The 27,077-nt window shown below is 43.8% G+C and overlaps 1 protein-coding gene across 2 annotated transcripts in view; it reads left to right on the top strand.

Annotated features, from left to right (window-relative positions):
• Positions 1-27,077, top strand: part of KIF5A (kinesin family member 5A) — a 165,338-nt gene that overhangs the window by 37,716 nt on the left and 100,545 nt on the right. Inside the window, exons 2-7 of one of the 2 annotated variants that reach the window (XM_030195221.1) lie at positions 4,620-4,707; positions 7,496-7,569; positions 12,997-13,101; positions 17,475-17,523; positions 20,789-20,844; positions 25,770-25,857. In XM_030195221.1, the coding sequence (XP_030051081.1) occupies positions 4,620-4,707; positions 7,496-7,569; positions 12,997-13,101; positions 17,475-17,523; positions 20,789-20,844; positions 25,770-25,857 (460 nt within the window). The remainder of the gene's footprint in view (positions 1-4,619; positions 4,708-7,495; positions 7,570-12,996; positions 13,102-17,474; positions 17,524-20,788; positions 20,845-25,769; positions 25,858-27,077) is intronic. The other variant, XM_030195222.1, reaches the window with a different exon arrangement.

The following is a 27,077-nucleotide window of genomic DNA, read 5'->3' as shown; positions in this document are numbered from 1 at the left end:
TGTAAACAAATGCTTCACATCTGTCCGCTCTACTCCGCTCATTATCTTGTAGACTTCTATCATATCACCCCTCAGCCGCCTTTTCTCCAAGCTGAAGAGCCCTAACCTTCTCAGCCTTTCCTCATAGGGAAGTCATTCCATTCCCTTTATCATTTTCGTCGCCCTTCTCTGCACCTTTTCTAATTCCTTTATATTTTTTTTGAGATGCGGCGACCAGAATTGGACACAATACTCGAGGTGCAGTCCCATGGATGCCCATCTTTCATTTTGAAAATACCGTCAGGGACATCCCTAGATTTGGTCGTCCCTAGACATGGACATTTCTGACTTTCAGCAATTTTTGAAACCAAAGACGTCCATGTCAAAAACGGCCAAATGCAAGCCATTTGGTCATGGGAGGAGCCAGCATTTCTAGTGTACTGGTCCCCCTGACATGCCAGGACACTAACCAGGCACCCTAAGGGACACTGCAGTGGACTTCATAAAATGCTCCCAGGAACATAGCTCCCTTACCATGTGTGCTGAGCCCCCCCAAAAAACCCACTACCCCCAACTGTACACCACTACCATAGCCCTTACGGGTGAAGGGGGCACCTATATATGGGTACAGTGGGTTTGTGGTGGGTTTTGGAGAGCTTGCTGTTTCCTCCACAAATATAACAGATAGGGAGGGGTATGGGCCTGGGTCCTCCTGTCTGAAGTGCACTGCAGTACCCACTAAAGCTGCTCATGGACCTGAGTATGACATCTGAGGCTGGCACGACATATTTTGAAAGCTGTTTTTTGAGGGTGGGAGGGGGTTAGTGACCACTGGAAGAGTAACGGGAGGTCATCCTCGATTCTCCCTGGTGGTCATCTGGTCATTTCGGGCACCTTTTTGTGCTTTAGTTGCAAGAAAAACAGGTCTGGATGAAAACGTCCAAGTGTTCGTCAGAGATGTCCTTGTTTTTTTCGATTATGGGTCAAGGACGTCCAAGTGTTAGGCATGCCCAAGTCCTGCCTTCGCTACGCCTCCTACATGCCCCCTTGAACTTTGGCCGTCCTTGCAACGGAGGAGACGTCCTAAATTGCATTTTGATTATACCGATTTGGACATCCCTGGGAGAAGGACATCCATCTTCCGATTTATGTCGAAAGATGGACATCCTTCTCTTTCAAAAATGAGCCCCATAGGCACCTATGTGACTTTAAAAGAGGCCAAGAATAAATGCATTCTTGATTTCTAAACCAATGTAGCCTATTATAAAGTTACTCCTTATTACCTTCTGCACTTCTGGGACACAGAGAATTACACAGTGCAGTTGTACATACCTGCATTTCTACACATTAATACACCAGTAAAATCACACACACAGTTAGTGATTCTCTCATAGACACACACACACACACACACACACACACACACACACACCAATTTTCTGGGAAATGAACCCATGACATTACTAAAATTCAAGTTGTGCTTCTGTAACAGAAGGTGGACTCCAATTCTCTTTTCTCCTAATAGCTCTTTCAGGAATAATTGGCCATTTTCTGCTGCTGCTGCCTGCCTCCTGCCTGCCTGCCTATCCTTTCTCAACAAGAGGGAGTCAATTTCAGATGCTTGGTACATCTTCATTATGTTTTCTGTCTGTGGGGAGGACAAAGGAGGATCTGTCGGTGTCCATTACAACTGCAGAGAAATCTAGGAAAGATCTGGAAGCCAAGTTTGGTGGGGGGGAGGAGGGGAAGGGAGTATTGCTAGGAAGCAGTTGGCTCTTACCCAGAAGGGAAAAAAAATCATAATGTTTTCTCAATATAGATGTAAGAACATGAAAAAAAATCTCAATGTGCACTTAGCTAAAATGGTTCAAGTCATGTAAAATCAGTGCTAAATTGATTTTACAATGGGGTTTTTTGGCAATTATTGCATATCCCACACTGCTGCAGACATGGTTTCTCCTAATGGATTATTTATGGCCTACTCAGCTGGCTGCTTAATTGCTATTTAAATATATTTTCATGTAAATATAGAGTGTCTGGGGTAGGATGTGACTAGCCATATTTTGCAGGAGTGCAGGATACTGAATATATAATCTCATGATGTCTGTTGGTGTAATAGCTCGGCTGTTTGTGCGGGTATCAGTACTGGAATAGCAGGTATAGCAGCATAGCAGGATGGAGGTGCATTGGCATCACTTGTGTATGGGTTTTAGTACTGGAATAGCAGGTGTAGGTGCAGAGCAGATTCAGAATATAGATGCATTAGCAGAGTTGTGTTTGCAGGTATCAGTACTGGAATAGCAGAAGCTTCTGCAGGGCAGGATTAAGGTTTATGAGAATGGAATTTAAAACAGCATCAGAAGGTGCCCTTACAAGGGTTAAATTTTAAGAATTTTAGATTGTTTGGGAGTTTGTAACAGTCCAACACTGAAAGATTACTGTCGAGAGCCTTATTTTCTAAGCATTTCCCCCAAAGGCACAAAATGGGAGAAACCTCTAGAAAACAGATCCCTTATTCACAAAGAAAGCCATGTTCCTTTGATATAGCCTAGGTTTTGGTTAATGGTTCCAAACTAATGCTGATCCTTAATATGTATCTCTAGATCAGGGTAGGGATTAAATCTATGATTCTATTTTCAAACTCTGTTACTGGAGTAATAAGGCAGATACTGTCTGCCCCTATTCTGATAAAAAGTTAAGGGCACAGACTGGAGTGTCTGTACTTTTTTCAGCACCACGGATAGCTCCATCGATCTTTCCAGAGACCATGTTAGTGAGACCCATTTCAGCACTTGGATAGCTCCACAGATCTTTACAGAGACATGAGACCAGCTAAACTGTTCTGAATCAAGAAACACAGGATATGATGTCATATAAAGACATTTCTCTGTACTATCTGTATGCTATATCTTTGTAAAAATATAGTCACTGGTGAGGAATTTGAGAGTTGAATCCTACTCTGGTGGCTGTACCTCCAAAATGGTATACAGTAGAGGCATTATGGGGAAGAAGTGCCTAATTCACTGGTGTTTCTGTATTGGGATATATGGGCTTGGGGATAGTGGGTATTGGTTTAAGAATGAATGTTGCCTCCTATCTGTTACTGGATGAATGTATTGTTCTATCCTAACTGTGGCATTCCTTTCTGGTATCTATGTTGTTATAATTGCATGCAAACCGCCTCAACTCGTGCTCGAAAGAGGAGGTATATCAAATTAATAAATAACAAACAATATCTGAGAGGAAAGAGAGAAATAATATAATAGAAAAATTCAAGTACTCAAACACTATAAACAGCATACAGGGAGGCAATCATTTGTTTCAGCAAAAAATGTAGTCCTAGAAGAAGGGATCATAATATGAGACTCCAAGGAAGTAAAGGGAAGCATAAAGAAATCTATTTCTTCCTAGGAAAGATGGTGCATTCCAAAGTAGGATGCCATTAAAGTCTTAATAAGGTAGGTAGGAAAGCCTGGCATGTCAGCTGGCCTGTTGTGTTAGTGGGTTGGTTGGTGGTTGGTGGTTGGTGTCTGTAACAGGATTTTGATTAATGGGTGTTTATGATGGGGATGGGGTTTGAATATGTTTTAGGATGATTATTATAGCTGTACACCTCTTTCAATATACTGTGATTCAGTATTGTGGTATGTAAAAATTCTTAAACAGCCCCCTGTAGGGGTGGGGTAAACATGGTATTGGTGGAGGTGGTGGAGATGAAAACAGTAATGAAATTCAAAAATGCGTGGGATAAACATAAAGGAACCCTGTTCAGAAGGAATGGTTCCTCAGAAGCTTAGTGGAGATTGGGTGGCAGAGCCGGTGGTGGGAGGCGGGGCTAGTGGGTGAGAGGCGGGGCAGGTGCTGGGCAGACTTCTACAGTCTGTGCCCTGAAAATGGCAGATACAAATCAAAGTCAGCACATATGAGTTTATCTTGTTGGGCAGACTGGATGGACCGTACAGGTCATTCTCTGCCGTCATCTACTATGTTACCATGTTACTATGTTATTGGAATTCAAGAAAGAATGGGATAAAAGAGGAGCATGTCCTGTAATTTTTTAAACCTATGAAAATGCAGTATAATTCAGCACTGTCCATGCTTTCTCAGAATAGAGATTTCTATTTCTATCATAACAAGAAGTCTGTTTTAATCATTCCCTCATCCCTTATTTGTCCTGTTTGTCTGGCTTGAATAGATTGTAAGCTCGAGCAGGGACTGTCTTATACGTGTTTAGTGTAAAGTGCTGCCTACGTCTAGTAGCACTCTAGAAATGATAAGTAATAGTAGTACTACTAGGAAGTATTCCTGCAGAAATTGCCTCTGCTTCTTTGGCTATCCTCCTACTTTGGATTCTTACTGCACTGAATGTCCTGTTTGTCTAGAAGTCCTGCTGCACTGGACTGTGCATTCTCTCAGTTTTCCATCAGGTGGGAAGTATTCTAGCAAAGACTCTGGGCCTTTCATCTCTGCTTTGTGAACCTCAAATTAACAAAAAAAAAAGTGAACTGGAGTATGAATTGTAAAGGAAAACAACACATCTTTTTAATTTAAAACTGTTATTACGTTCTGATAAGTTAATTTGGGTAATGCTTCTGAAACTCAAAGTCTGTTTTCTTGTCTCTTCCCTCCCATTATTCTAGGGTAAACCCTATGTCTTTGACAGGGTCTTCCCCCCCAACACCACCCAGGAGCAAGTGTACCACGCCTGTGCTTTGCAGATCGTTAAAGGTATGGGGAAGGAGGGTGTGTGAGTGGGTATAGGGTGGGGGAAGGCTATTGAATGGGGATGAAACAGAGATTGCCAAGCCTAATTCTTTTCCACTTTAATACAGCAGTAGTTGACACCTGGTGAAATTCATTACAGGACATTTCCTTCCACTATTTACCCCTGATGAACTCCTGCACTCTTCCACAAGATCCCTTCACCTTTGCCACCGTTCGCTTCTTCACTGTTTGCCTCCATAGGGCTGTGCCATTCAGGGTCACTGAGAACTTCTAGCATTGCCATTTGCCAAATCTCCTTCCTCCGTGGGGCCACCAGGTCCCTCTGCCTCCATCAGGCTGTACTGTGGAGCTTTGCAAAGAAGGCCCTTACATTCACTCATTGCAAAGTTGGACATCAGAGAAAACTCCTTGGTAGCCACTGGTGAAGCAATGTGGGGCTCAACAGACAGTTGCCATCCTATGTGTCCTGAGCATTATATATATTCTATAAATGGTGCTAAAAAATCAGCAGCAGAAAACAATTGCTGCTAAGCACTATTCTATAAAGGGCTTACAGCCAATTCCTATGCCCAAAATTGAGCAGCTGAAATCTAGTATAAATGCTGGCACTCAACTCATGGCATTTGAACATGTAAATGGTGCTATCCTATAACTGTGCGCAAGTTTTTGGTATGATTCTGACCTACGCCCCTTCCCTGACCACACCCCCTTTTGAGTTCCACACTATGGGATTTAGGCTCTTAATGTTAATAGGGCAGCATGCAAGCAGATGTGTGTGCAAAACCAAATTAGAGCCAATTAATGTCAATAATTAAGGTCAATTAATTGATAATTAACGATCCATTAATCAATTTGTTTATGTGCACATCTTGGACTTTCACTGAAAATTCGACCTGCAAACTTGGGCACCAAATATAGAACTTGGGGGGGGGGGGGGTAAATGTATTAGTCCACTATCCATGGATTTTCAGGCATAATGGTAGGCTGCAAATACTTTCTACATTTAGCTTGGGCCTAAAGTAAGTGGACAGTGGTGGCGATGGTCAGCAGTGCATATGTACAATCAGTGCTGCTGACTATCACACCTAGAGCAGCACTGAATATATGTATTCTTTTAAATACCATGGCCAGCATTTACACAGATTTTACATAGCCTAACATAAGAACATAAACGTTACCATACTGGGACAGACCGAAGGTCCATCAAGCCCTCCATCCTGTTTCCAACAGTGGCCAATCCAGGTTACAAGTACCTGGCAAGATCCCAAAACAGTACAATACATTTTATGCTGCTTATCCTAGAAATAAGCAGTGAATTTTTCCCCAAGTCCATCTTAATAATGGCTTATGGACTTTTTAAAACCCCGCTAAGCTAACTGCTTTTACCACATTCTCTGGCAACAAATTGCAGAGTTTAATTACACATTGAGTGAAGAAATATTTTCTCTGATTTGTTTAAAATTTACTACTTTGTAGCTTCATTGCGTGTCCCCTAGTCCTAGTATTTGTGGAAAGAGTAATCAAGCGATTCACGTCTACCCGTTCCACTCCACTCATTATTTTATAGACCTCTATCATGTCTCCCTTCAGCCGTCTTGTCTCTAAGCTGAAGAGCCCTAGCTGCTTTAGCCTTTCCTCATAGGGAAATTGACCTATCCCCTTTATCATTTTCGGTTCCCTTCTCTGTACCTTTTCTAATTCCACTATATCTTTTTTGAGATGCGGTGACCAGAATTGAACACAATATTCAAGGTGCAGTCGCACCATGGAGCAATACAAAGGCATTATAATGTCCTCATTTTTGTTTTCCATTCCTTTCCTAATAATACCTAACATTCTCAGAAATGTTAAATCCCAACCAAAATGTTCCTCCCAGAGTTGGTACTCTACAAATAGTGACCTAAGCCCCATTGTGCCTGTACCATTTAGCCTTGTTGCTGAACAAATACAGTGACCTAGGCCCTATCCTACCTGTCCCTTACAGACTTATTACTCTACAGTTACAGTGACCTAAGCCCCATTTCACCAGTCCATTCCTGACTTGTTACTGTACAGATACAGCGACCTATCTCATCTTCAGACTGGGATAATTACATCTGACCAGTCAAGATAAACCATGCATATCACTTCCCAGGAAAGACACAGTGCTTACTATGCCAGCAATATTAATAATAATCACTGATCTGGGAGTAAACTGGATTCTCTTCAGTATTTTATTGGATATACATAAGAATTATTCAAAGATCATATAACACATTTTATTTATTTGTTTGTTACATTTGTATCCCACATTTTCCCACACATTTGCAGGCTCAATGTAGCTTACATAATACCGTGAAGACATTCGCCAAGTCTGGTATGGGAATAGTACAAAATGTTATAGTGGGATAGGGAAGATAAGATTCAATCAAGTTGGGTTTGAGGTAAAAGGGTTTGTCAATGTTCAATACGATCTTTGATAGTGAAGTGTTGGAGGGTTGAGTCACCTAAGTTGGGTGAGCTCCTGAGGCTCCTCAGGTCACTTTTGCAGATGGCCTTATTCATAGAGGCTTCTCATATGAATTCATTACTGCTGGCCTAGGTGTTGGAAATGAAATTGAGACCAAGATTTGCCAAACAAGGCAACTTGGACTGATGGCACAAGGCACAGTCACCTCTATGTGCTTTTTACTATTTATTTTCATGATATACCGCTTGTTACGAAGTAGATAAACAGTGTCTCTACCACAGATGCTGCCAACAAGGGACACATGCATGAATCTCAAGCTGCATTCTTTTCCTTTTCTTGCAGATGTACTGGCAGGATATAATGGGACCATTTTTGCTTATGGGCAGACGGCTTCAGGAAAGACTCACACGATGGAGGTAAGGCCGAGATTCTACTGTTACCCTGTGTTGAAGTGATCTGGCAACGGAGATAATTTGTAAGTCAGGCTGGTAGAGTGTGCGAGATTTGAAACATCTCAGCTATGAAGTTTCTCCACAGCTCTCTGTGCTACCTGTTATTGTGCTGAAAACACCTGACTGACAGCACCTGCATCTATAAAAGTTTGCGGGCCGAATTTTCAGATACATTGTCCCTGTGTCATCTGAAGGGATTAAGGTTGTTCTGTTGACTGATACACCTTTTCCTGTGCACCTACACACATGAATACCTCTGCACCTGTCCATGTGCCACTTGTAGAGGTAAGTGTCACCCTGTGGATTGATACACCCATTGGAGCCGACTCTGTGGGTGCTTGAGCACCCCCAATATTGAGAAAATTCCTTGTGTGTGTCCAGGGAGGGGTTATTTCCATTGGCCTTAGCACCCCCAATAATTTTGAAAAGTTGGCTCCTATGGATACAACGGTGCCTGGTCCACGTGCAGGGATTAATGTCTTCCTATAAAATGATAAACCTGTCCCCGGGGTTCCTTGCACAGACCACTGTTTCTCTGTAAACAGGGACATATATCCTGGGCCACCTGCCTAGATTAATACCTCTGTAGAAACCAATACACCTATTCCTCCAGAAATTAATATCACTCTATATACTGATACACCTATCCCCATTATACTTCCACAGATTAATATAACTCTGTAGAATAAAACACCTATCCCCATGACACCCCCCCACAGATTAATATCACTCTATAGACTGAAACACCTGTCACCATGCACCCCTACAGATTAATATCACTCTATAGACTGATACACCTGTCCCCATGAAATTCCCACAGATTAATATCACTCTAAAGACTGATACATCTTTCACCATGACACTGCTACAGATTAATAATTATTGCCATACTAGGACAGACCGTAGGTCCATCCAGCTCAGCATCCTGTTTCCAACAGTGGCCAATTCAGGTCACAAGTACTTGGCAAGATCCCAAAACAGTACAATACATTTTATGCTGCTTAGTCCAGAAATAAGCAGTGGATTTCCCCCCAAGTCCATTTTAATAATGGTCTATGAATTTTTTCTTTAGGAAGCCATCAAACCCTTTTTTAAACCCTGCTAAGCCAACTGCTTTTACTACATTCTCTGGCAATGAATTCCAGAGTTTAATTACACATTGAGTGAAGAAGTATTTTCTCTGATTCATTTTAAATTTACTACTTTGTAGCTTCATTGCGTGCCCCTATAGACTGATACACATATCCCCATGACACCTCCACAGATTAATATCACTCTACAGACTGATATACCTATCACCATGACATCCCTACAGATTAATATCACTGTGCAGACTGATACACCTGTTCATATGACACCTGCCCAAATTAATGTCTCTTTATAAACTGATACACTTGTCCCTGTGTACTCTATGCATAAAAATATCTCCTTATAGACTGATAAACCTGTCTCTGTGTCTCCTGCACAGTTATTGTCTCTTTATATACTGATGTATCTGCCTTGCGGACACCTGCACAGATTAATGTCTCTTCATAAATTGATGCACCTGTCTCTGTGTCAGCTGCACAGAATAATGACTCTTGATAGCTGATATATTTGTCCCTGTGTCACCTCACAAATTAATGATTCCTTGTAGACTGTTATACCTGTTCCTGTGTGATCTGCCCAGATTTATGTCTCTTTCTAAAGTGATACACCCGTCTCTTTGTCACCTGCACAAATTAATATTTATTAACTGATAAACCAGTCCCTGTATCACCTGCACAGATCGATGTCTCTTGATAAACTGATGTGTCACCTGAACAGATTATTGTCTATGATAAACTGATACACTTGTCCCTGTGTCGTCTGTATAGATTAATATCTCTTTCCTTATCGTCAGCATCAGATGAATCCAGGAACAAGTGGGTTGTGTGTCCATCTACCAGCAGATGGAGATAGAGATTAGTGACTTTCATACAGTGATAGAGCACAGCTTGCTCCTTAGTCAGGATATTTCTGTCTCCAGCAGGTGGATGGATAGCTCTCATTAGCTCCGGAATTCCTCTGTTGGGGTGCTCCTGGCCTGGGTCTCCTGAGCAGCATGTGGAGGTGCTCTGGCTGTGTGACACCAGCTTTGGGGGGTATACCTGGTCACCCCAGGTCCTTTCCTCACCTTGGGTGTTCCCCAGTCACTTTATTTTCAGCATGCTCATTCCTCTGTGTCACCTGTTTTTGTAAAAAAAAAAAAAAAAAGGAAACCCCTTTGTTTTTTCTTGGTGGGGATTCTGTCAGGAGGTGGCCTGAGTGTGTTTTTGTTCCCTGTCTATGAGCTTTTGGCTGACTGAGCTATAAGGAGCTGCCTGCCCCTTAAAAAAAAAGTAAGGCATATTTTTCAACCCAGCAGTTATGAGTCTTGACGAGGCAGGAGCTGACAGGTAGCATGCAGGAAAACTCGTGCTGTTCAGTGCGGGAAGAGCACATCGCTGCTCTGTTGTGGCTGCTGGGTGAATGTTGCTTTGCTTCTTTCAGCTTATGGATCTGGCGCAGAGCCCAGGCAGTGCTGCTTGTGCTGCAGTAAGCGGTGGACAGCGCCCGGTGGCTATGGGGGGGGAGGGGGAGGGGCGGTTGCACAGTGGGGATGGCGGAAAACATACCGTCAGCCAGAGCAGGACTTTCCTGTGCGCTCTCCTTCTCTACTACTACTACTATTTAAAATTTCTAAAGCGCTACTAGGGTTACGTAGCGCTGTACAATTTAACATAGAAGGACAGTCCCTGCTCAAAGAGCTTACAATCTAATGGACAAATGTACAGTCAGTGAAGTAGGGGCAGTCAAATTGGGGCAGTCTAGATTTCCTGAAAGGTATAAAGGTTAGGTGCTGAAAGCAACATTGAAGAGGTGGGCTTTGAGCAAAGATTTGAAGATGGGTAGGGAGGGGGCTTGGCGTAAGGGCTCAGGAAGTTTATTCCAAGCATAGGGTGAGGTGAGGCAGAATGGGCGGAGCCTGGAGTTGGCGGTGGTGGAGAAGGGTACTGAGAGGAGGGATTTGTCCTGTGAGCAGAGGTTTCAGGCGGGAACGTAAGGGGAGATGAGGGTAGAGAGGTAATGAGGGGCTGCAGACTGAGTGCATTTGTAGGTGAGAAGAAGCTTGAACTGTATGCGGTATCTGATCGGAAGCCAGTGAAGCGACCTGAGGAGAGTGTTGATATGAGTATATCGGTTCAGGTGGAATATAAGACGTGCAGCAGAGTTCTGAACGGATTGAAGGGGGGATAGATGGCTAAGTGGGAGGCCAGTGAGGAGTAGGTTGCAAGGTAATGTAGCACCCTCTGTGGCCATTTTGTCAGTGGACCCACCCGCTGCCGGGGGTGTGTGCTGTAGATTCAGCTGTTCACAGATCCTCAGTGGTCTCTGATGCAGGGGCAGGGAGTTTGGGGGCTGTTGGAGCAGGGATTCTGTTGCCCCCCAATTTTGTCCTTTTGCTTCATCAGTCATTTCTGATAAATCAGGCTTAGCTGCAAGCAGGGATTCTTGGGCAGGGAAAAGGCAGCAGCTGGGTTCTCCTGTGTCTGAGGTGGGTTTACTGGCCCTTCTCCCCTCCTTCTCCCCATGATTCAGAATTGGCGCTGAGTGACCAGTCTTTGCATGGGAAGGACTTGGAGGAGGGTGAACTGCTGCCTCTGCAGCCTGATGACTCCTCAGACATCAGGATTTTTCATAAGGATGAGTTGCCCTCTTTCATAAGGGAAAGTTGTCCGTGCCCTTCAGGCCCTTAATATTGAGGTGGGTGACTCTCCCGTGCCAGCTGCGGTGAACCCTAAGATTGCAAGCACCAGGCGCCCTACTAGGTCTTTCCTTGTACATGAGGCTATTGAGGAACTCATTGTGGCACAGTAGGTCACGCTGGATGCAGGGCTCAGGGTGGCGAAGGCCACGGTGTGGCTGTATCTGATGCCCCAGGCCTACTTGAAGAAATTGCAGCTCCCATGAGTGGACACCTTGGTGGTGGCAGTCACCAAGAAGACGACCCTGCCGGTGAAATGTGCCATTGCCCTAGAGGATGTGCAGGACTGGAAACTGGAAGCATCCCTGAAGCAGGCCTTTGAGGTCTTGGCTCTTTTGCTCCAGACCACCATCTGCAGTTCCTATGTTGGGAGAGCTTGTCTCTCCTAGGGCACAGCAGGCGGCAGACTTGGCTTCCAGGGAGGAGCAGTCAGGGATATATCTCCCAACCCTGGAATCGGGCTTAGCCTATTTGGCAGATGCGTTGTATGACTTTGTGCATTTGTCCGCTAAGCAGATGACATTGGCAGTAACATTGGGCTGATGATGCTACTTCCAAGCAGCAGCTTACCAAGTTCCCCTTCTGGGGCTGTTTGTTGTTTGGGAAAGACCTGGAGAAGCTGGTCAAGGATTTGGATGATTCTAACATGCAACGGTTGTTGGAGGACCAGAGGAAGTGGGCCTTCAAAGCAGGGATGGTGCGACCTCACTTTAAGGAGGCCAGGAAGTATCGACCGGGTCAGAGGACTAGCTTCGGCTCCCTCAGGGGGCTTTCAGCGGCCACGGTTTCAGCCTCAGTTCTCCTTTCATGGTGACAAGCAGAGTTTGGGGACCATATCCTGGGCTGTCCCTCTGGCTCAGACTGCCCAATGATGGGGTGCCAAGCCTCTGCTCGTCTCTGTGTGCAAGGGGGCTGGGTCAACTGACCCTCTTCTTTGAGCAATGGGCCTGCATTATCTCGGACCAATGGATTCTTGACATTATCAGAGAAGGCTACAAGTTAGGATCTCTGCTCTAGTCGCAGATTTTTTCTTGGACTCCCCGTGCAGAGCACCTTCCAAGTGCTTGGCAGTTCTTGCCATGCTGTCAACCTTGCGGGTCTTTGGCGCCATGGTCCCCATTCCACCAAGGGAATGAGGTCAGGGCTGCTATTCCATCTATTTTGTGGTGCCCAAAAAAGGAGGTTCACACCAGCCAATGTTGGACCTAAAGGACATAGACCATTTTCTCAAGGTACAACATTTTTAGATGGAGACTCTTCACTCTCTGCCGGCGGCCATATAGCTGGAGGATTTTCTTACGGCTCTGGATCTCAGCAATTTAATCAGTCAGCGGCCAGCTAAATCACTTTGAATATTGGGCCCGTAATTTCTTGTTTTCCTGTTCTCCCTCTCATTACTATGTTTTTATACTGTATTTGTAAACCACTGTGATGATATTCCAAACATTGGTATATCAATCAAAATAAACTAAACTAAACCTTATAAACTGATACATCTGTCCCTGTGTCAACTATACATGTTAATGGCTCTTTATAGATTGATATACCTGTCCCTGTCTCCTCCACATTTTGCCTCCTCAAGTCTGATGTCTCTGGATACTGATTTCTCTCTTCTCATTTTTCAGGGGAAACTTCATGACCCCCAGCTGATGGGGATAATACCCCGAATTGCTCGAGACATCTTTAATCATATCTATTCCATGGATGAGAATTTGGAATTCCACATTAAGGTAATCACAGTTTAAGATTTTCTTTTAAACTTCTGTGCTAGGTCCATCTTTTTTTTTCCTGTTATAGAATGCAGTGGTAGTGAATGAAGGGAATGTTCAAAGTGTGGAGTAGCCTGTTATGCATGACTAGAGTACAAACTTTTAACCTAATTGCTGCACAGACAAATAGGAGTCAATTATTGCCTGAAGGATGAATTTCAAATTTCACTTCTCATGAATAGAATGGGGCAGGCGCATAGCCAAACCTCAGATTTTGGGGGAGCTGTAGCCCAAAGTGATGGGGGCATAAAATTTTGCTCTACCCCCTACCACTCTATGCCCCCCCCTCTCTGGGGCCCCACAAACCCGAGCTGACGGGGGTCCCCAAAACCGCCAGCAGAAAACCATCTGAAGCCTGGCAGTGAGCAGTGCTTTTCCTGGGCTGCTGTTGCACCAGCTCCTTCTCTCCCCCCCCCCCCCCCCCCACAGATGCTGTTTTTTTGTGAAACTGAGCATGTGTGAAGGAGGCCTTCTCCCTGTACATCTTTGGTTTCGTGCATGTGGTGGGGGGCAGGCGTCTTTCACACACTCAGTTTCACAAAAGCCAATCATGTATGGGAGAAGGGGAGGGGAGGGCTGATGTGGCAGCAGTCCAGGAAAGGCTTTGCACAGGGTACAGCTAACTCTGGGACTTGAGAATCCTCCCCAGTCAAAGCTTCAGACGATTCAGACTTGATGGCCCAGGCCCCCAAGGCATCCCCTGGTAGCTTCGCCATTGGAAATGAGAAGTCATATAAAACTATTCACAATTCACAAAAAGATGACCCTTTTAATTTTATAATCTTGGTGAAGTCAATGATCAAAATCATTATCCAGGGAAAAAAGACTTTAAAATTGCCTTCCCCGTGTGGCACGATGGAGATGCATTTCCCGACGCAGAGTTAGGCAAGGGTATCAACTGCTTATGTCATTTGCTTTACAGGTTGTTTTGCATGGAAAGGTAGCTGCTGGAGAACAGGATGCAAATTTCTGTAGGTGCTTTTTCCTGTAGCAATACGTTTTGGGCTTAATGAATTAGAACACAGGATTTCAATGCACAGCAAGACCAAAATGAATGCATCAAGAAGTGGCATTCCCAGTTCATTTTGTTGCAGGTCATACATTGACATTCAGATTAACATGTGGTACCTGCTCCCAGTTAATGCGGAAGCACTTAGCATCCTCCTATATAAATAGCTGGCTAATGCTTCCACTCTCACTCTCCACCAGGGGCATAGCCAGACTTCGGCGGGAGGGGGGCCAGAGCCCGAGGTGAGGGAGCACATTTTAGTACCCCCCACCTTTGATGCCCGGCGCCCCTCCCCTTTCAATCCCCCCTTCTCGCCACTGCCAACCCTCCCCCAAGTCCCCCGCCGCTGCCGTCAAGTACCTGTGCTGGCGGGGGTCCCCAACCCCCGCCAGCTGAAGTCCTCCTCAGCCGGTCTCTGGGCCGGCGCGTTGCTGCAGCTGACGTGGAAGCCTAGGATTCTGTTTCTTCTGTGTGAGTCAACCTGATGACCACTCTTGGAGGCCCAACTTTCGGTACGCCCAATCGAATTAGTACTAGTAATCTATGATGGGTTAGGCACGCCATTATACAGTTGGCACAAAGCACGCCCATTTGTGGTGCCTTAATTTAGGTGCCACTTTATAGAATTGCCCCCTATAACCCCTCCATGAAAAACTGCACTGGCTCCCAATCAAAGAACGTATTGCTTTCAAATCTGCACCCTGGTTCATAAAATTATCTTCGGCGAAGCCCCGGGATACATGACAGACCTCATAGACCTACCAACCAGAAACACATCCGAATCAACACGATCATATCTAAATCTCCACTACCCAAGCTGCAAAGGACTTAAATACAAATCAACTTACGCATCCATTTTTTCCTACAAAAGCACACAACTGTGGAACGCATTACCAAAAGCCTTGAAAACAACGTATGACCACCTAAACTTCTGGAAATCACTAAAAACTAACCTGTTTAAAAAGGCATACCCTACCGATCCAACTTAAAATCTTGAACTCTGCAACACAACGAAACCAGAGCACGTAATGGACATAACACAACTCTTCCGCTCTACGATTCCCTAATGTGTCTGTTCCACAAGAACCTTATCTTACCACAACATCACTTTGTATATGTTCATACCGGAGTCGGCGAATGCCTCTCCGGTACTATGTAAGCCACATTGAGCCTGCAAATAGGTGGGAAAATGTGGGATACAAATGTAACAAATAAATAAATGTATTTGTGGACCTTTGATACGAATGTTGACACAAGTGTGCATGATTATTATTGGATGAAAAGCAGAGTAGAATGGTTGGAAATGTTCAAATCCCACTGCTGCTCTTTGTGACCTTGGGCAAATCACTTAGGGGCTCTTTTACTAAAGGGTTGGTGTGTGGCAACAGGTTTACCATGTGCCAATCCAGAACTACAGCTGGGCTACCGTAGGAGCCCAGTGCTAGTTCCCACCCCCTGCGCGAGCCATTTCTGGCTCTATAAAAATATTTTCAATTCTGTGGCATCAGTGCTTACCCAGCGGTAATCGGGCAAGTTACTGCCAGGTTAGCGTGGGAGCCCTCACTGCCACCTCAATGGGTGGCGGTAAGTGTTTCCCCCTCCAAAATGGCCATGCGGCAAGTGGTTCACTTACAGCACGGCCATTTCTTTTTTTGAACAAAAGACAGCCTTTTACCCGTTGCAGTAAAAGGGGGCCTCAGTGCACGCCAAAAACACGTGCTGATGCTAGCGCAGGCCCCTTTTTATTGCACCTTAGTAAAAGGACCCGTTAACCCTCCTTCGTCTGAGGTACAAAATTAGATTGCGAGCCTTCCAGGGATAAGGAAACACCTAGTGTATCTGAATGTAACTCACCTTGATCTACTACTGAAAAAGGTGTGAGCAGAAATATAAAATAATACATCAGCGCTTTTTATAAAATGTTTTCTCAAAAAGAATTCTTGGACCAATGATTAAAACAATGGAGATAGCATTGGTGAATATATTAGCTTGTTGCTGTTCTGGTTTTTTTGACGACCCTCATAAATTATGTTATTTTGAAAGGTTGATGTTGCATCTTTATAAAATAGATGTCATTGTGAACTTCTGTGAACCCTCTTAGTGGACAATTTTCAAAGCCAATTACCTGGATTTCCCCAGGAAAAGTGGCCTGTTTGAAATTTGCTTTACTGAGGGGGTCTTTTACAAAGGCACGCTAGCGTTTTCAGTGTGCACTAAGTTTTAGCGTGCTAAATGCTAGCGACACCCATATATTCCTGTCCTACAATTGTTATACCTTAGACCATGTCTCCTATCTCCTTATGCTCATCCCTAATCTTTTCCTCTCCATCCTTCCTACGCCTTACCCTCCCCAAATTCTTCTCCTTTTACACAATCTATCCTTGTTTACCTCTTCATGTTCAATTTACATATCCTTTTACCCCTCTATTACTATGTTCACCATAATTTGTAATATCTCTTTCAAGACTTTGTAATTCTATCTACTTTTTACTGTGTAAGCCGCATTGAGCCTGCTATGTGTGGGAAAGCGCGGGGTACAAATGTAATAAATAAATATTCCTATGGGTGTCTCTAGCGTTTAGCGTGTCCTCAGTTTTATCGCACGCTAAAAATGCTAGTGCGCCTTTGTAAAAGGACCCCTCAGAGAGGCAGTAGGTGTCAGTTTAACATAGCATTCTAAGTTGGGGGGGGGGGGAATGAGCAGGTGTACTTGGCATTTTCAAAAGTACATGCACTATTTTACTTCCCTTTCGTCCTCTGTTTAATAGCACACGCAAAGGACAGGGCCATGTATAACGTGCAGATTTCCTGCTAGCTAATTTTTCAAAGGGAAACAAGCCATGTGATTTCCTTTTGAAAGTTAGATATAGAGTATGCATGGCAAAAGCACTTTAAACTTATATGAGCTACTCAGAATTACCCCTTGTAAACTACGGTCCATCTTTATTGGTCTGAAAAATAAAATGAATAGCTAATACTCAAAGATTGCAAGTGAGTAAATTTCTAAACATTCAACAACAGTTATAAAAATACCCACCAACACATTGAAAAAAAAAACTATAGATAAATGAATAGAATAATTAAATAGTGATCTTTTTATGATAGGCGAATATTGAAGTAATTTTTTTTTCAAGCAACGATAAGAATAGTGTTTTGTTAATTTTCTGGATTGCTTGCTATTTTTCATCATCTCTGAATGTTTCATTTTCATTTGTTATTGGGTGGGTTGACAACATCCCCATGTTGACAATGTTGAAAAACAACAGCTGAATCTTTGTTCTGTAAAGCAATGATGTTGATTTTGTTTCTCTCTACCTCACACTAGGTTTCGTACTTTGAAATTTACCTGGACAAAATCAGAGATTTGTTGGATGGTAAGTTTTTCTGAGTTCTATCTGTTATTAAAGAGAGTTCTGCTTGCTCAGAATGAAAAGGAGTTGGAGTTGGCCCAGTGTATCAATGGTGTGCAACTTGCTATAACAAGAATGATCTGGGTTTGCTTCCCAGGCTGGCTGGGGTTACAGATGCTACAGAAGCAACATTCAGAGCTCTTCGGGGTGGAGTGGGGAAGGAGAAGCTTTAGTCATTACTAGAGAGCCAAGGGTGGCCCATCCCAAAGTTGGAGATTTACCACCAGAATGCTGAAGATTGAAGGCCAAAGATTGAGGTTTTTCTTGTGGGCTCCAGGCAGGTCTAACACAAGTTCTAACATATATACATTACAAAAACTAACATAGTCTAATCAATAAATAGAAAATAAAATTCATTTTTCTACCTTTGTTGTCTGGTCATTTTATTTTTCTAATCGTTTTGGTCCCAGTCTCTGGTTTCTGCTTTCCTCTGTCTTCTCTTAACTTTTTTCTGAGGGTCTCTTGGTCCATTTGGCATTTCTTCTCTGTTCAAGTCCATCATTCAACTCCTGTCTGTGTCCCTGCTCCTTTCTTCCTGCCATGTTGAGCATCTCCCCTATCTATATTTTTATTCTTGCCCTGTCCAGCAGCTATCCTCTGTGTCCCTATCGCCCCTCCAGGATCACATCTCTGTCCCTTTCCTTATTCTTACTCATGTTCAGTTTCTCCCCTTATTCCTCCTTCTTTCTTTCCCCTTCCCTTCTTGTCCTCCCTCCGCTAGGACCAGTATCTTCCTTCCTTCCTTCTCGCTTGTCCTCCCTTCCCCCTTCCATCCAGCATCTGCCCTATTTCTTCCTCCCATCCAGAGTCTACCCCCTTCCAGGTTTCTTTCTGCCCCTTCTTCCATCCATGCTGTCCTCTTTCTACTTCACCTTCCATCCAGGGTCTGCTCTATTTCTCTCCCCACGTTCCATCCAGGGTTTGTCCTCTTTCTCTTTCCCCTTCCATCCAGGGTCTGCTTTCTTTCTCTCCACCTTCCTTCCAACATTTGCCCTCCTTCTCTCCCCCTTCAGTCCAGCATCTGTCCCTCTCTCCTCATTTCCATCCAGCATCTGCCCTCCTTCTTTGCCCATTTCTATCCAGTGTCTGGTCCCTCTCTTCCCTTACCTCTTCCATCCAGTCTCTATGCCCTCTCTGTTCCCCTCACTCGCCTTCTCTCTGTTCTCTTCCTCCTGCACAAGTACCCTCCTCACATGCATTCTGGCTCTCGACTCATGACCTGTCTCACCTTTCCTTCCTTGCCTTTGGGAGCCTTCCCTGACCTCTGTCTCCCTCCCGGGTCCATCCAGCATCTATCTATTTCCTCTCTACCCCTAAGCTCCTGACTCCAATGTTTCCCCCTCATCTTCACCCCACCAAACATGCGTGCATCAGCGGAAGGATTATGGCACTCTGCCTCGGGCCTGTTCCTGAGCCAACAGATTTATTTTCCACTGTATGAACTTGATTGCTAATAGTGTGCTGAACTGGACAATGTTGGCACATTTAGACTGACTCTGGACAGTTCTGCACGAAGGAAACCCATCTCTCATTAATCAATACCTTCTTGAAATAGTAGTAATAAAAAAAGGCAAGTGCATTTTTATAATGTACCACTGCATTCCACAAAGCAAAAGGAGCAAGTTCCCACATGCCATCTTTTTTTCTTTTGATGTAGGCACAGGAAAAAAGAAAAGATTTTAAATGCTCCCAAGTATCAATCTAATTTATATTTAATGTGGGATAAAATGCCATAATTAAGTAAATAAATAGATAGATAGAAACTCTGAATGTTGAGCACCTGATTCTCAGAACATGACGTCTCTTTAGTGGCCCTTTACCAGGAGAAAAAAAAAATCTCTGCACAAATATAATAGTACTAGGGTGTCCCTTTAACAAGCCCCTCCAAATGATACACTCATTACAATTTATAACAAATTACTACTCTACTTATTAACTTCCTCTGTCTATAATCCATATGCACAAGCTGGCATGTTTGAAAATTAAAGTGAGATTAAATAAAAATCCCACCAGCAATGAAGAAAAACAACATGGTTGCAGCAGTTTGAGTGCACAGGGATCCTGCTGCTTGAGATATTACCTTGTTTTTTTTTTTTTTTTACAGTAGGAGGATCCTCCTCTCCATCCCACCCACCCACCTATTCCAGACCTCTTCCCCTCTCCCCTGACCCCCCGAGCCGCAGGGTGCCATCCCGACACATACCTGAAGCCACCCTGGTGGTCTAGTGGATTCTTTGGGGCAGGAAAGATCCCCAGTCTTTCCTGCCCACTACTGGCGCTGACCCTCTTGCTGCTGCATCTTCTTTAAAATGGCTGCCGCAGGAAATCTCGGCATCCATTTGTAAAAGGTGATGCAGCAGCAAGAGGGCCAGCAACAGTGGGCAGGAAAGACTGGGGATCTTTCCTACCCTGAAGAATCTACTAGACCACCAGGGTGGCTTCAGGTATGTGCTGGGAGGGCATCCTGCGATTCGGAGGAGGAGAGGCAAAGCAGTCAGATCGCGACCCGTGCGTGAAGGAGGGAGTGCCTCTGTGCCCCTGGAAGCACGAGGCCCTGTGCGACCGCCCCTGGGGCATACCTAGTCTCATTGGGTTTTCGGGATATCCACAATGAATATGCATGAGATAGCCCCGAGGACTGAGTTGGGAATAGCTGACATAGGGCACCTATCTCTGCACTGAGAAACCTGGATGTTGGGATTTAGACCTGCTTTGAGGCATGACTAAGTAACTGCAGTAGAGGCAGTGCTATATATCATCACTGGTACCACAGAGAGAGAGGCCATCCTCTCCTCAATCACAGCCCCACCTTGATAACAGACTCCTCGCTCTTTCCCTTAGGGGTCAAGCTTCCATATATGAATATAGAAGCCTGACCTCTTGCCATAATACCAGGGCCTGGGTCAGAGGATAGGGGTTGGGGGCTTTGCAGCCTTTTTGAGGGCTTTTGGCTTGGCTTCTGGGAGGAGATCTCTGGGGTAGGCTGCCAAATGTTGGCTTCATGCTCACACATGGTGGCCTCCCCAGGGGGGAGGGGGGTTGGAGTATTGAGCTTAACTTTGGGTGACAGCTATTGGAAGTTGAGCAATGTCTGGAGGGCAGTTACTGATGCAGTTACTGGAGCTGGGTGATGGTGCGGGGGGGGGGGGGGGGGTTACTGATGTTAGGAAGGGAAAAGGTCTGTAATCTGTTTATGTTCCGAACTTTATTTATTTATTAATTTTTGCAGTATCCAAGACCAACCTCTCTGTGCATGAGGATAAAAACCGTGTTCCATTTGTGAAGGTAAGGAATCTCTGTGCATTGTGAGAGTCTGGAGAAACACAGCACTAGGGCCTTACCAGCAGGAAAGCACACTACAGTGTGAACTCACCGATTTTGACTCTCATCCCAGTGAAGCAGAATAGACTTGTCAAAATTCATACACTCACATCAGGCAGTGGGTTATTGTACTTTTACAATATTATCCTGGCATGGAAACAAGAGCAGGTTTTATTTTATAATAACAACAATAACAATAACAATAACAACAGAGTAACTTTTAGTTCTAATTTATAAAATATTTTTCCGTTTTCTGGCTCTTAAGATTTAGCTAGCTCAGTTGAAATTTCTGTATGATGTGGTTGCTACAGATGCTCCTGTGTTGGCCAGACCAAGTTATTTTGTCATATGGTATCAGCAACTATGGAGCTTGGATAAAGGTGGAAGATGGTTTGTTTCTCCCCGTTTCCTCCACCTCAACCAAAGAGGTGTTCCAGTGCCTCTGGATAGGTTTGTTATAGCTGTTGGTCATTATCAGCCCCCAATATTTAAACGATTTATGCTCCTAACTTTGAAATTGGTCTCTTTGAAAATGTAATAGGTCTCTTTCCAAAGACTGCTTCATAATAATCCATCATGACTTCTACTTCCTAGTACCATCCATTATCCTTTCCTTTAATGTTTTTAGTCTCATGCATTACACCAATGGTCTCTAATGTTTCTCATACATCACACTACTACTATCTGTTTTTATTTCTCACCTAGAATGTAAACCGCACTGAACCCTGGAAAGGGGATATTAGCAATATGCAAGAATTGAATTGAATTGAGTGCCTAAATTTATACTCCAACTGGTTTATATTGAAAATGATTTTACCGGCTAGTAATGGCCACTGACTGGTTAAATCCCTTGTTCAAAGCTATCCACTAATTTTCAGTGGTTGTCACTGCTGAAAGTTAGCAGTTAGTGCCCAAGTGAAAACTGGCTATTTTGGGGGTATTCCTGAGGTGGAGTCAGCAGCACTTAAACGGCCAGGGTAACTACGTAAAACATAGTCCTGTCTGTATGTGGTAACCCATGGCTGGTTAAGCTCTGAATAGCAACTTAACTGGCTATGCGTTAGCCGGCTCCACATAAACCAGATTCAGTGCTGAAGTCCAGACATGGTCCCGACATTGAATATCTGGGAATAACACCCACCGGCTGCCACCGGCTGTATATTTACCCCCAAATTCAAAATTTAGGAGCATAAAAAGTGGGTTGTAACAGGGGCGGATTTAGGGCAGGGAAAAAATGTTAAGGAGCATTGCACTGATTTTCAACGCTAGGGTCATAAATCTAGGCAAATGAATGGCTGGCTTGCATTTATAAGCATAACTTTTAAGCTCCCAAATTAAGATGAATTTTCAGCTGAAAATTTAGGGATCCTTTTCTAATCCGTGGAAGCGTTTTTTTAGCTCACGGTAGAAATCAGCTGACGGTCAACGCTGAGACACCCATAGGAATATAATGGGCGTCTCTGCGTTTACCGCCAGCTGATTTCTACCACGAGCTAAAAATATTACTGCAGTTTAGTAAAAGACCCCCTTATACTTCTAAGTTTATTTATTTGTTACATTTGTACCCCACATTTTCCCACCTATTTGCAGGCTCAATGTGGCTTACATAGTACCGTCGAAGGCGTTCGCCAAGTTGGTTGATAAATACAAGGTTATATAGTGATTGGATGAGGTAATTGTAAGGGTCGAAAGAATGAGGATTGTATATTGTCCAGTACGATCATTGGTCATGCTGTGTTGCTGGATGAAGGGGTTTACGTTGGATCATTGGGGTAGGCCTTTTTGAAGAGGTTGGTTTTTAGTGATTTCCTGAAATTCAGCTGAAAATATTAGCTAGTGTAGAGGACCTTTTATTAAAAGGTTTGTGTGCGGCAAACAGGCTTGCCACGCGCTAATCTGGAACTATTGCCAGGCTACCACAGGAGCCCAATGGTAGTTCCCACCCCCACCCAGCACGTGCCATTCCTGGCGCACAAAAAAAATTCTATTTTTGTAGCACCAGTACTTACTCGGAGGTAATCAGGCAGCGCCATTCTCTGCCCGGTTACCGCTGCGTTAGCACAGGAGCCCTTATCACCACCTCAATGGATGGCGGTAAGTGCTCCGCCCTGAAATGGCCATGCAGCAAGTGGTTCACTTACCGCACGGCCATTTATTTTTCTGAAAAAATCCCCAAACTCTTAGCGTGCGTCAAAAACACATGCTGAGGCTAGCGCAGGCCCCCTTTTACCACAACTTAGTAAAAGGACCCCTTAACCCTTTAAAGTCTAAAGCCATTTGGCTAACGTATTATTTGCCAACTCTTTCTGTAGCCCCTCAGTTAGCAGGGCATACTCTGTCTTTGGTCTTCTTTTTAAAGATCTTAGGAGTTACTGTTGATTCCTAATTATTCTTTGAAGCTCACATTTCAGCAGCAGTAAGTCATAGTTGGGGTGATAATATCTGAGGATCTGAAGGCGACAAGGTGGTGGTCATAGCCAGAAGGATGCTAGGCTGTATAGAGAGAGGTGTGACCAGCAGAAGAAAGGAGGTGTTGATGCCCCTCAACAAGTCATTGGTGAGGCCCCACTTGGAGTATTGTGTTCAGTTTTGGAGGCCATATCTTGCTAAGGATGTAAAAAGAATTGAGGCGGTGCAAAGAAAAGCTACAAAAATTGTATGGGATTTGCGTTACAAGACATATAAGGAGAGACTTGCTGACCTGAACATGTATACCCTGAAAGAAAGGAGAAACAGGGGTATTAATCCGCAAACAAATCTTTTCTGGAGATGGGAAGGCGGTAGAACTAAGGACATGAAATGAGGTCAAAGGGGGGCAGACTCAAAAAAGATGTCAGGAAGTATTTTTTTCACAGAGAGAGTGGTGGATACTTGGAATGCCCTCCCGCTGGAGGTGGTGGAGATGAAAACAGTAACGGAATTCAAAAATGCGTTGGATAAACATAGAGAAATCCTTTTCAGAAGGAATGGATCAGAAGCATAGCAGAGATTGGGTGGCAGAACCGGTGGTTGGGAGGCGGGGCAAGTACTGGGCAGATTTCTACGGTATATGCCCTGAAAATGGCAAGGATAAATCAAGAAATATATAAATAGGAAATATATAAATTTACACTTATAACTCTTAATTCAAATCCTAATCATAAGGTATAATGAAAGATTTTATATAACACTTTTTCCCTTTAAATAAATTTAAAGTGTACATTAATGCTTATATAAAAGAAGCTTTGTAATTTTGAAAAGTGCTCAGTTCACACGTCAGTCATGATAAATGTGACTGGCTGAGTAGAGAACCATCATCGCACTTTGGCGTTCTCAATTATAAGGGATCATTCTATATGGTTCCTTAACCTAATAACAGCGGACAAGCAAAATTAAGTACCGGCTCTAACTATATGGTGAACAACAAACAGTCAAATATATACATCAGCAGATGCTTTTGCTAATTAAAGTTATAGTGATGATATGACCATAGCTAAACAAACAATGTCCAGAGGAAATGCTAGACCAATAGTAAGACAACACTTTGCTGTGATAGTAAATAATCACCATAAAAATACCACCGGTAACAAAACGCTGTCCTCTGTAAACAATGAAAAGAGTCATATAATAAACCACAAAATTTGAGTTCTTATCTGCAAATTTTACGATCTTTGAATCAAATTGGTTTTGCTGTCTCTTGCACATGCAAGACTAGAGTCTACTCATACTTCAGCATTTTATTACCTGTCTCTAGCTTTAGGGAATTCTTTGTCAACTTATCTTTGTTTAGAAACTAATCTATTAGCATTTAAGAAAGGACTTATAATTTTTTATTTTTCTTTAGCATTTCCAGGATCAGACAATATTGACTAGATAGCTGTTATGTTATGTTATACCAGTTCTTGAATTCCGCATATTCCAATTCAGTTCAAGGACAGATTATAGTAAACAAGAGCTGGACCAATCAGTCCAGGAGCTATAAGTAATTTAAAAAACTAATAGCATATATTAAACATTAAATAAACCCATTTTAACAAACCATAAACTACACATTAGATAGACCTGGCTTACAAAATAAAAAAGTTTTTAGGTACTTTCTGAATTGAAGATAAAAAGTACAAGACATTGGAAGTTGATTCCAGGGGTTACCTAACTGATATTGTTACTTCATTGTCTTGTGCATTTCTGTATTTGTTGTAGATTTATTTATTTAATGCCATTTTTATTTAATGTTATTGTTTTAATGATATAATGGTTTAATCAAAATGGTAAACTGATCTGATTGGTGTACCAGATGGGACGATACAGGGTCGCGCAGAAGGAGGCAAGATTCCCCCGGGCTTGTCCTACAAGGGGGGCCCGGCACTAGGACTCACGGTAACAGATAAAAATGTGGTGCATTTACCGCAGGTGAAGGAGCAAAACTTATTACTGCCCTGCAGGAACGGTATAAAGCCTTGCTCCCATGAAAAAAAACCAAAAAACATGATTACTACTCCTGTGGGTCTGGGGCCTTCCCTCTGCTGGATCCCACCTTCTGATACAACTTCCTGTTTTCAAGGAAATTGCATCAGAAGACAAAGTGTTGGACCCACGTGGGGGAGGGGTGCTGGAGGGAAGGGAAAGATGCTGGAGCTGGAGGGGAGGGAGAGAGGCAGAGGTGGGGGTGGGCCCCTTAACATTTTTTGCCCCAAGCCTGGCTTTTGTATTGGCGGCCATAGGGATGGTATATCTAATTAAAAGAAAGAGAGAAAGAAAGAAACTTAGGAGCATAAATTTAGGAGCTAAGTATTTTCTAAATTTTGGGCTCTATGACCAGAGCATTATGTCTGAAAAGGTTAGTGGGGGTGGGGTTGGGGGGGAGATAAAAGCTCTGTTTGATGGGAATGTCTTCTTTTTCTCTGTTGCAGGGATGTACCGAGCGCTTTGTCTCCAGCCCGGAGGAGATTCTGGATGTTATTGATGAGGGGAAGTCGAACCGACATGTTGCTGTCACCAGTGAGCAGGACTTTTAGTATTCAGATAAAAGATTTATTATACATGTGTGCACATCCATATGTATCTGTGGGGCCCTTTTACTAACATGCAGTAACGTTTTGCACGTACCATGTGGTAAGTGCCCAAATTACTGCACATTAACTGCAGAGCCTGTGGGTATCCTTCCCAGCATCTGCCCATGCTGTTACTGCAGAGGAAAAAACTTTATGGACAGCACTGATGAACTTACTGCTTAGGAGGGGATAAGGGTCTCATGCTATTTGTGTCAGTAGCAGTGTAAGTCACCATCTGCTACCTGTAAGAAACAATCCACACCCATTCCCTGTCCATAATCCAACCCAGTGGTGTAGCTACGGGTGGGCCTGGGTGGGCACAGGCCCACCCATTCTTGGCTCAGGCCCACCCACAGGCAGAACTCCACATCAACATCTCTCCTCCGCGGCACCCTGGCATCTGCCTGCCCATTGCTGAACCCCGTCCCTCCTGGTGTACCTTACAGGAATACCTGGCACCTGCAGTGATCCATTATTGCTGCCTGCGCCGGCCCCACAGGTTTCCATCGGCTGGGTCCCACTCTTGCTGATGTCATTTCCTGTTTCCTGTCTGGCGGGATACTGCTGATGGAAGAATGCGTGGGATCCAATAATGGATCACTGCAGGCACGGGGGATGCCTGTCAGGTACACCGGGGAAGGATGGGGTTCAGTGACAGGCAGGCAGATGCTGAAATGCCCCGGAGGAGGAGAGATGTTGATGAAGTAGGTAAAAATAAAAACTACATTTTTCTAGATCTGGGGGGGGGGGGGGGGGGGGGGGTGACATGGGCCCATCCAAAATACCGGGTCTGGCTATGCCACTGATCCAAAACTTTTCCACCCCATTCCAAAATATGCAGTTACAGCACGGCACCACTGTCATAGAGAAACAAATTTAAGTGTGTTTTTGATTTACTTTTCTGCATATAGTCTATTCTTTGACATAATTAAAGAGACTAATAATTTTGTGGAGGTTTTTCAGACCTATGATTACTTTTTTACTGGTTACAGCCTGAAGTGGTAACACTCATGAGTCCGCATTATATTGTTATCTGTACCGGTTTTTATGAAGTCTTTTCCTCCACTTTTTTTGATTAATTAATACAAGTACATGATTTCCTGTGCCTTTTATTATTCGTCCAAATTTTGGTGACACACCTTCCAGCTCTTGGTGACACACCAGTGT

This window comes from Microcaecilia unicolor, chromosome 3, assembly GCF_901765095.1.
Source record: "Microcaecilia unicolor chromosome 3, aMicUni1.1, whole genome shotgun sequence".
NCBI classification, from domain to species: domain Eukaryota; kingdom Metazoa; phylum Chordata; class Amphibia; order Gymnophiona; family Siphonopidae; genus Microcaecilia; species Microcaecilia unicolor.
The sequence above is the reverse complement of the archived record's forward strand: the minus strand, read 5'-3'. Positions and strand labels throughout refer to the sequence as shown.